Source organism: Symsagittifera roscoffensis, chromosome 5, assembly GCF_963678635.1.
Source record: "Symsagittifera roscoffensis chromosome 5, txSymRosc1.1, whole genome shotgun sequence".
In the NCBI taxonomy this organism is placed as follows: Eukaryota; Metazoa; Xenacoelomorpha; order Acoela; family Convolutidae; genus Symsagittifera; species Symsagittifera roscoffensis.
Genome location: NC_087066.1, coordinates 41,696,785 through 41,707,470, shown reverse-complemented (window position 1 = coordinate 41,707,470; position 10,686 = coordinate 41,696,785). Strand labels below are relative to the sequence as shown.

At 38.1% G+C, this 10,686-nt stretch overlaps 2 protein-coding genes across 2 annotated transcripts in view; both read left to right on the top strand.

The window, feature by feature from the left end:
* Positions 1-10,686, top strand: part of LOC134846731 (uncharacterized) — a 361,436-nt gene continuing 350,750 nt past the window's right edge. The window contains exons 1-6 of the mRNA XM_063864117.1: positions 1-498; positions 3,968-4,133; positions 4,450-4,749; positions 4,972-5,275; positions 5,550-5,779; positions 6,301-6,545. Of these exons, the coding sequence (XP_063720187.1) occupies positions 304-498; positions 3,968-4,133; positions 4,450-4,749; positions 4,972-5,275; positions 5,550-5,779; positions 6,301-6,545 (1,440 nt within the window). The 5' untranslated portion in view covers positions 1-303. The remainder of the gene's footprint in view (positions 499-3,967; positions 4,134-4,449; positions 4,750-4,971; positions 5,276-5,549; positions 5,780-6,300; positions 6,546-10,686) is intronic.
* Positions 6,941-9,664, top strand: LOC134845617 (SITS-binding protein-like). The gene is made up of 3 exons (XM_063862603.1): positions 6,941-7,192; positions 7,965-8,275; positions 9,155-9,664. Exons 1-3 carry the CDS (start codon positions 6,966-6,968, stop codon positions 9,307-9,309), a joined length of 693 nt encoding a protein of 230 aa, XP_063718673.1. The 5' UTR covers positions 6,941-6,965; the 3' UTR covers positions 9,310-9,664.

Here is a 10,686-nt window from a genome sequence, read left to right as displayed (position 1 = left end):
GGTAAATATCCACCAATTAGAGCCGTTTGATTGGAACACAATATCAAACGTAAGTCCTTTAATTGCACTGTACCAATGGCTCCAATTTTTGAGTTTCGTTGAAAATCACTTTTGATTACAATTTCGGACTCGTTTACTCTCAAAATTCTTCCATTTTTTAAAATTAAAATTACACATCCATTTGTTTACTTTTCTTTATACAACCGAAATACGAGTTATTGGTTTTTGTTCCAATTTTTTTTGCTCGTTACCAGATTTAAATACTGATTTGCTCTGGAAATTGTAATTTGTTGCGATCGTAAAATGAGTTCAAAAAAGAAGCCCGGATGTCTTGAAAGTTTGCGAGATTACTTCAAGAAGAGTCCGAACAAGATCCCGATCGCAATAGTAGCAAGTTTGCAAGCGGTGATCATTGTTGGGGCCACTATACTGATATTCGAGTTGGACAAAGCAAACACTTTCCAAGAGAAAACCGGGTACGCCACCATCGATTTGGACGTAAGTGAAAAACCTGAAACGTCGAAAAAGCTTGAAGATCTCAGAAGTAAGATGAAGTTCGAGTATTTGCAACATAGAAAACCCTAATTTCTTGAAATATGCATTTTTGAAATAATTACCTTTATAACAAGGAGAGCCATCTAAAATTTGAGTAGCACAAAAAATCCAGCAATAATTCCAAACTAATTTCAAAGTGAAATGTATTTTAAATATCAAAAAATTCTTTTGTGGTTTAAATTTCAGTTATTTTTTTAGTAAAAAGCGTTTTTAGGAGAAAGTTTTTAGACAATTTCTTCTCGCTACTGAGACACTTTTTTTGATTTTTTTTCTGTGATCTGATCAATTTTTCCATCTACGGTATAATGAAAAATGAGGAAACTAACTATGCCTATCGCATAGTTTCTTCCAAAGTCGTGAAGTGGTAAACAAGTGGAACAACAATAAACTGAATTTAGGTGTGGAGAATTATTGATGAGTTCAGGGGCGGATTTATGGTTTCTCGAGAGTAGCGGATTTTCAAAAACCTTTCGAAATTTTTTTTCGGCCTCTTGTTTCTTTTAAGTAGGCCAAATTAATTTTTTCGAGCACTGCTAGAACACTGAAAAGATCCTATTTTGACAAAATTTTGGAAACATTTTGAAAAATTTTGACCAAAACTTGCAGTGATTCGGAGCGCGCTCCCCTTCAAAACGAGTATAGATTGGCGCCGAAGGTTGGCGATGGCGTCGAATCCCTGATAAGAGTGGTGTAACCGCACCTCTTCCTCTCCCTCGCCCAAATCCGCCCCTGGATGAGTAGGTGAAAAACCACCTATAGTACGATGCAATTTGAGGATATTGGTTGTTTTAATTACTGGCATAGAATATGTAAAATTGGTGATTCTAGGGTAATTTTGACAAATTGCAAATTCACCGTACACATCATCACCTTGCGATTAAAGAGAATTCGGATTGTAGAACGATAGCTTAATGACCCAGTTGAGTGATTATTAGCTTAAAGTGAACGAATCGGGAAAGTCAAAAATTAGAGAAAATTCAGGTTTTAATGTCATTATCGTGAAGCAACATACTCGACCCTCACAGGATGCTACATAGCACTAGAACGGAGCTGCAAGAAGTCGTCCCACTAGGAGGCAACAACTTCCTGAGATCTAGGAAAATCCACTTGTTGCCCATAGGTTAAGATAGGCTATAAGTTTCACCACCGAGCGGTTTCATAACCCTTGTAAAGCACGTGTGCGAAGTCATCTTTTTAGGAGGTCACAAGATCACGAGATCTCAAAAAATTTACTTATTGCTGATTTATTAAGTTGGGGTATAAAAAACTTTCAAGTTCCCCGTTTGCACAGTGGACGATTTTCCAAAATTTTAATGCCAATCATCCTTATCGCTCTGTTAAAGAACACAAGCAATCTTAGTATACCAGGAGAAAAAAGTTCCAGGTACAAAGCACTGACAAATGCTCTAAGAAAATAATCCCCATCCACGACTCAGTTTCTCGACCCCCAACCAAGCGCAAGGAGCCAAAAGTTTGAGAAAAGATAGAAAAAGCATGATAGCTCGTAGGACAAAGATTGAACCAAATCTAACGGCTGGACCGGAAGTTATTGAGCAATCGGGCAAAATATGCCTTAGTTTGGAAATTGGCAATTAACGCAAAATAATGAGCATGGGCATATGAATTTTATGGTGATAAAAGACAATAGACCTCGCCCCAAGAAAAAACCCAGTGACCCGAACTCCTTGGACGACCCCTTCCGGCGTTGATAGCCCTACCACGGGAAAAACGATAACGGACTTAAAAATGGGATAAATACGTAAGTATTAATGAGATATGGATAAAACTTGGTAGCACTCCTATGGGACTCTAAACTCGAATACGGAAGAACAATTCCGGGTAATCCCAGGTGCCCTTTAAATGACTTTCAATGACTGGCTGAGCAAACATTGAGTCCAGTTTAGCTTGATCAATGTGCTATTAATAGAACTACGAATAGACCACAGAAAAGTAGTCGCAGTATAATTAGCTTACTCATACACAGAAAATCGGCATTAGGACTTCACAATATTTTGTTGGGATTGGATACTTTCAGGTTCCGTGTGGTAGTTTATTGACTCATTTGGACCCCAAGGAGAGCAACTAGAAAGTTGGAATTAGAATAAGTCACTTAGTCGATTTTGGGAACGTTACAGACAGGTATTTTTCCCTTGAACGGCATTCCCCCGTGACCATGGGATGAATGAAAAAATCTGGAATGATTTTATAAAAACATGGGTAGATTGGCTGAAAAAAAACTTGGTTTCGAGGTGGAATTGGACATGATAATTGCACAACTTACTTAAAGGTACCTATAATTAACTTAGAAGTCAGGATTAGTGTCGCCAGTGATAAACCCGATGGAAAATAATGAGAACTTTGTGTAAAGAGTACCAAATCAAAAATCAGGAATTGTAGGGACGATGAGATTTCTAACTAAACTTATTTTTAAAAAAAAGAATATCAAAAAGCCTACCCTTAGCGAGAACAATTGGTACTGAGTTTTAGTATGGTTTGTTTCAGGGTTATAGTATGGTTTGTTATCAATTAATTAGAGAACGATTATGTGCTATAAAGTCGAGTAGTTGGTTCTCATCACAGTTGAGAACAGTGATTTTCATCAGAGCTGAGATCAGTTGAAGCAGCTCAAAGGAATAGTGATCCGGAGCGACACTAGTAAATTTAACAAGTCGAGCTGAGTAGTTGTGTAAAATTACTGAGTAAACTCAGTAGTTGTGTGAAGCGTGCTGAAAAATTGCGGACCGTTTCCAAAGATAAGATTATTGGATTATATTTCTACCACTTAGAGCCATCTGTATTTGGGCTTGTTTTATCGGTAATAAATTACAATTGGGAATTCTTGCAATTGTGGAGCGAATGAGACAGCCTTAAGAGCAGCACAAAAAGGGGAGAGTAAAAAAAATACCGCACAGAATAGTGGCTGCCACCAACTCAACCCTTTCTTGTGGTACGAAAATGCCGTACAAACTGTTATTTGGGTTACCAAAATTAATCTGGATCACAGAACCACGCCAATCAAAAAAATTGCAATATTTTGTAAATTTGTCGCAAAAATAAAATCTACGGCTTTGATTTCCACATAAATTTTTACCATAGCACAGAGTCAAAACTTTCGTTTTTAGGTTTTTTAGGTCTATAATTTTTAACGAAAACCAGCAAAAATTGGTTTCAAATTTATTGAAAACTCGAACAATCTTTTAGGGGAATAAAGGATTATCAGGGTTTTCCATTAATTTGAAACAACTTTTTGTCTGCTTTTCGTAAATACAATTAGTGGTGCTGAAAATTTTAAGAGTGGTAGTTTTGATTGATAGCGGAAACTTGCAAACATCTTCTATCCATTGTTCATTGTTTGTGAAATCGAATATTACTGTCTTTCTTTCTTATTTATATAGTCTAAGTTCTATTACAGACTCTGAATGTGTGGGTGGACAGTGGGGTTGTTGGTGCATCGTCCTTGAACATGCGGTTGGGCCAGGGTGCCACAGGTGCAGCAGGGGGCGTGTCCAACTGCTGGCAAATGAGGAGAGGGGTGGACCAGGTGTGTCTCTCCTGGATCAACTATGCCAGATTGATCAGTGAGTGAAATATAAGAAAAGATAGCACAATATATTTGGAGTTTTTTAAAAGCGTTTTTTTTTCATTATATTTTCAAAAACGTTTTTTTTTTTTGTATAAATATATATTTTTTTTTTGAAGTTTTCTTGAAGAAAAAAAGTTTCAAGTTTTTTTGAGTTTTTTTTAAAGATTTCACAAATAGTAAAGAAAATTTCCAAAAAAAAAAACAACTTTCAACCAGTTCTGAAGTCAGGCTACAAATTGCCCACGCGAATGATTTTCGAGAAATAAACCACGAATGATTATCAAAAATCTAAACCACACATGATGTTTCAGTGGATTACTCAAGCCCTAGCGCGGGCCTGCACTGCTACAACTTCCAATGGGACTTCAGTGCCCCTGACGCACACGTTAGAGACTGTTTCAAAACTCCTCCCCCCTTCATTTCAAACCTACAAACCACACCCACCCAGAACTTAATACTGTCCGATATTGAGTTCAACGAGAGCACGCCTCAGAGTGGCTATGTATTGGGGGGAGGGGGCGTCACCTTTTCAAGAAGTGTGAACGAGAGGGTGATTATGATGACCAGCGAGGGGGCGTTTCTCATATCGACAACTATACAACACCCTATCAGTAAGATTTTCTAACATTTTTTTATAACAGCTTTTGGCCGGTTTTGACAAATATATTTTTCTATTTAGGTAATTAATGGGAAGAAATTGAAGTTGAGCGAAATTGATCTAGGCAAAAATCGTGAATAAAACAAAAGTTCAGATTGTTTTTTGATTAAAATATTCAAGTTATAATTAAACCTCTTGATTGTTTTTCCACATTCAAATCTTGACTTGTTCTCAGCTCTGGTGTCTGAAGGCGACAACCTCTGCATCGACTTCCAGGGGTCACGTGGTCGAATATCTCACTCCCCCTCATCTCCCTCCCCCACCGCCTACTCGGAAGAGAACCTATCTCACATGCAATACTCTGTCTGCACGTCAACTAATCCCCACTCTACTCTCACGATGACCAAAGAGTATTTCTTGAAGACTATTACTTCACAGAGGGGTGGTGGGCAAGGGGTGGGGGTTTCACTGGGGACAAATGAGATGGTATCAACTGCGACTGAGACTATTTTCTGGCGTTGGAACCCGCTACAACCGAAGTGAGCATTTGTTTTTTTTTAGAAATGTTGTTAACTTTTTCCTCACAAAATTTTAAATGCGTAAGCCCAATTTATTAAGTTGTACTTAAGTTTATCAACTTTAGTTTTTTTGCTAATTAAATTTCTTTTTTTTTTTAAAAATTTTTGGCTCAACTAGCAACCAATTCTTAATTGATAATTTCCATTTTTCGACACTTTGGATGAAAAATTCATTTCCTCATCATTTTCCTCATGAAGTTATTTTTTTTTCTGAGCAAAAAAAAAGCGTTTTTAGTTCGCTCGACACTCTCGAAGACATGCTGAACTGCACAATCTCGAACAACAGCACACTGGGCAACCGACTGAATGTAGTGTTGGTTGAAGGGCTGTTTCCAGACCAGCTGGACCAACTGTCTCCCCAAGTAGCCGAGAGGGTGGGGACGGCGGGGGAGCAGAGGGCGGATGTGAAATTCTATTTGGAAGTTTCTCCTTATTTTTCAGTCACAAACTCGCATTTCATAACAGGTTGTGTTGACGCTTAATTTGTTGTTTTATTTGTTTTTTGGTATTTTTCAAACATAACGTACATAGATGTGGTGTTTTGTGTTTTTAGAACTTTTTCTGGCTTGCACGAGAAATACAAAAGCGTTCATCTAGGGATCGACCCCCAGTGTTTGGGGGCAAACCTCTTAGTCGCTCGGTCACAATAGCTTATCCCATCAAAAAAAATAATCCTGATAGTTCCTGACAAGGCCATTTGTCGATAAAACCCAAAGTAAAAGCTTTATTTGAGGCTGGAAATCTATTCAAGCGGCAAATGCAAACATGTGAGGTTTCCCTTGGTCGTTAACCGCTGATGATTCTTGATCAACAAAGATCGCAACTGACCAAAACCTCGATACGAATTTGTGCATGTTGCAAAATGCCACCCAACCAAGACTTTTATACGGTTGTTTTTGGACTCTGAAAACTTGCAGAACTCTGGAACCACTGAAAACGCTTTTTTGCGTGTCTTTACTTTTTGGTTGTAATGTTTATGGCTTTAGGGACGAACAACAACTATTGGCTACGGGACGAGAACGGAAACGCGCCTGCTCTCAGTGTTCTGCAAGACAGTGTGAAAAGTGTGGTTGACGTCACTAATGAGATGGCAATGCAGTGGTATGAACAACTTCTGCTAAATGCAACTGCATTTTTGTCAGCAGACGGAGTGGTGGTTAATGGGGACTCAATCAGTAAATTGCCTGTTCACTTCACCACCAAACAGCCACTGAGTTACCCCTACCAAATGGTGAGTTACAGGCGCAGATCTAGGATTTTCTCGGCAAATGGGGGGGGGACTTTCAGAAGTTTTTAAGCCGAAAAATTTAAGTGCCAAAAGAGCCGTGCCACAAACGATAATTTATGGGCACTTATTGAAAGAGCCGAAGGTTTTTACCAAAAATCCGTACCCCACAGGAGGTACACAGGTATACAACACATTTCACATTTAAGGGCATTCAATATCCTCGAAGAAGCTGAAGACAAAGTATTTACCCCCCCCCCCCCCCAAAAAAAAAATCTACATATCCCCAAAAAAAATCACCCCACTGTTTAAATTTCAAAGCAAGAGACACAATAATCCAAAATCCAAAATCGTAGTCAAAATGTATCAAATTCTGATAAAAAATAAACATTTCAGATCGAAAAGTTCTCCTCTGAAGTCAAACGGATGATAACCGATTCCAACATGACCCCGCATTTTTCCCTGTTGACTTCCGTACCCGAGCATAACACCACCCATGCCTGTCTTCTAATGTCCCCCCTGCCCTTCACCTGGAGTGCTCTTAACAGTCTAGTGCCCCAGATAGTGTCAATGGCCTTGAATGGACAGAAGTGCGTCATACCTCCTCCGCCAGTGATTGAATCAAGTGGATTCGACCAGGAACTATTCAAACGGTCAGCTTTCTGATTTTTTTTATAATTGGTTTTGATTTCTGCAATTTTTTGTTGATAATTGGGAAACTCGGGAAATTCAGTTAGCCATAAGTGTATCATCATAAATAGTTCTGTGAGAGCAACTGATAATACACCTATGGCCAGGGGCCGATTAAGGGGAGGGCTTCGGACGCCCTTCCCCTCTGCGATTCGACCCTCTCACAAACCCTCTCACTCCAAATCCATTTTTTTATCATCCATTTTCCGCTGACCAACTCTAAAATTTTTTAAAAGTGCCTTTGGCGCCAATATATACCAATTTTGCAAGAAGGCGCGCGCTTTTTTTCAAAAATTTGCATGCGGCGAATTTTTTTGTCAAAATACGGTTTTTATAAAAATCATTCTGGTGGGCCTTAAAAAATTCTAGTCGGCCAGAAAACCCTTGATCCGCCCCTGTCTATCGCTAACCAAAATTTCAAAAATTCCAAAAAAAACTTGGGCGCAATGTACTTACTGCAAGTTTTTGAAGAAAACGAGCGAGCTTTAAAATTATGTTAAGCAAAACTTCTCAGGTTTGGGATTCTTAGATTCCTACCTTGTAAAAGTTTTAACTCTGGTTCTCAATTTCAAATTCAATCTCAAATTTATGATCACGCAACTTTGAAATTGTTTCTTAGAAATAACTGTGGTTTCTGCGAATCACTGCGAGAAGCTTTCAGTAGGCGTTAACAGTCCATTCTACGGATAGTCTGTTATTGCATCATATGCATTATTAAAAAAAGATTTGCTTTAGATGGATTCAACTGACAGTTCACTTCCCGTCTTTCGTCTTCGACTCTCCTTGCCTTTCTCTCCTCCCCCAAGCCCTCACAAGTCCACTCCGCTCAATCCTAAGCTACCGATCTCAAATCTTAGCACCTCAAATTCAGTTCGCAAATTCACAGACGTCCCCAATGGAACCTATTCTTCGTCCTCTATGGTTCGATTACCCCGAAGACCCGAAGGCGTTTCTGTGCAATGACCAGTTTTTATTGGGCTCAGAGTATATAGTCGCGCCTATTTTGGAAGCTGGAGTTGATTATCGAAATGTCTATTTGCCACAAGGTAAGAATACGCCACCCGGGTCAAAACTTATGCAAACAGTTTTTCATGGAAAGGGGCTAAATGAGCCCAACTTTTGAGTACGATTGGTCCTCCAGTTGGTCCAAGAAAAAATTGACGAAGTAATAGTAATATTGGATTGATTATTTTTACTCTAGAGAGGGAGCCTACCACATAAATGTAAATGCATTTACATTTCTCTTGTTAAAACCTTTAGAATGAAGATAATCAATCTACCCTTCATCAATTTCTTCGGATAACCCCAGATATAATGTGAGCCGACAATGTCATAAGCTTGTCATCTATAACTAAAAAGATGCCTCATCTAGACATCATGTATCTCATAGAGCTAAAAACTCACGAGAAATAACTTGATACGGTTGGTTTATCGATCTATTTACCGAGGTTCAGGGGCGGATCTAGGATTTTCTGAGCAACAGGCGAATTTTTGCAAAAAAGCCCAAATAAAGTGTTTTTAGGCACTTTCTGGAAATTTTTGACATAAAAAATGCGTTTTTTCGGCGCGCACTCCCCCCTCAAAACTGGTATATTTTGGCGCTAAAGACACCTTTAGAAACATTTTAGGGTACCTCACCAAAAGAATATATCTCAAAATAGTACAAAGGGGGCACCTTTTGGGTCGGGAGGGGGTCGAATCTCTGAAGTTAGGAAGCGTCCAACCCTTTCCCCCCCTCCCCCGCCTTGTCCCTAAACCCACTGGTGCCGAGATTTGTTTTACCTTTTTTCTTGGCGTTCAACCAGAGGCAAACTCTTGTCGACTTTTTTCCGAGCTCTCCCGAATCACTAAAAAGACCCTTTATTGAGCCCAAATCCGCCCCTGAGTTCGATACACAAAACTTAATCCTCAACTGTAATTTTTAGAGGCAAACTGGAAGTACTGCCCAAGTGGCATTTGCTCTTCACTCGTGTACGAAGGGGGCTCCCAAGTAGATGTCCGAACATCATCAGACCACGAGGTCATCCTCTTCCACATCTGCAAGTTCTGCACTCCGACAGCGACATCTGGCACAAACTGAAAATTGTTAGCAAAACTGACAGCTAGGCAATGGCACCTTGTCTCAATAAAAACATAATATTAGCAAATAGTTATCAACCAAATGTACAAACAAAACGAAATTTTCTGGAATAGCAAGTCAATAAATTTGCTTTCATGAAAAAAGTCTGTAGATTCACATCCACATTTTACAGAACTATTCACTACATTGGCTGATGAAAATTCTGAAAAATTAATTAAGAAAACGTTTTATGTCAAATTGATTTTAATAGTAGATTTATGAGTGTTTCACATGAAACTTTGCTGCAATTGTTTTCTCCATTTACAAGGCTTTAAAGTAATGACCTGATCAAGGGCAGCCGATTGCTGTTCAAGTATTTCAGAAGGTTCCGGTTACACAAATAAAATTTCTGTAACTTCTTTTTAATCAACTTACTTTTTAAATAAGTTTTTAACTTGGATTGCATACTTTAACTTTTTTGAACATCCTCAAATTTTGAGGTAATTCAATCTACCACCAAAAATTCTGACAATTGCGTTCATAGAATCGCCCTGTAGTCACTTTTTTATGTTATCCATTACTTTATATTTTTTCCTCCTCACTTTAGCAAGAAAACGGATCAAATCTTTTCAGCGGGCAAATTTTTGTTATAAAATTTTCAGATCTAAAATCAATCAACATTTTTCTCACGATGCAAATTTGTAGACCAGTTTATTTGACTCAAACTAGCAATATTTTTCTCTGCAATTGTGCAAAAAATATCGCACTATAACTTTATCAAATTTTCGTCCCATTTAAGTTGTAGTGGCCTATTTTTTTGCACAAGACTAATACTGAACAAAACTGCTCGTATATCAGGGCAAAGCGCTGAATGATTTGTCTGCCCCTTAATCTATGTCGATTAACTTTTGGGAAAAGAACTACTAGTAATTTTGGACGGAGGCGGAACAATAAGCAGAACAATCTAAAAGCAGAATGGTTCCAAGAGCAGAAAAATTCAAATTTTGTTTACTTTTATTGATTTATACGGGCTAATTGATAACGCAAATTTTAGAATTGTCAATAATACCAAGAAAATGAATAAACTATGCATGAATTGAATAATTTCATCAATTTTTTTACTGAGTTTTTTTTGAAAAATCTTGATTAAATTAGTCAAAATATGCAAAATCTTTGGTAATTTTGAAAATCCTTAGCTTATAAAATTAATATTTTTTGTTCGTTTTTTTTTGCACTTGAATCCATCTGTTTTTAGACCATTCTGCTTATTGACTGACTGGCTTCAATTTTGGACAATATCAAAGATCAAGTGTGAAAATTCAAGTTACGAAATTAATACGACCGATTAGTTTAGCTAGTCTCAATTCAATTTGGAACAATTGTGTTGTGCGCGATAAT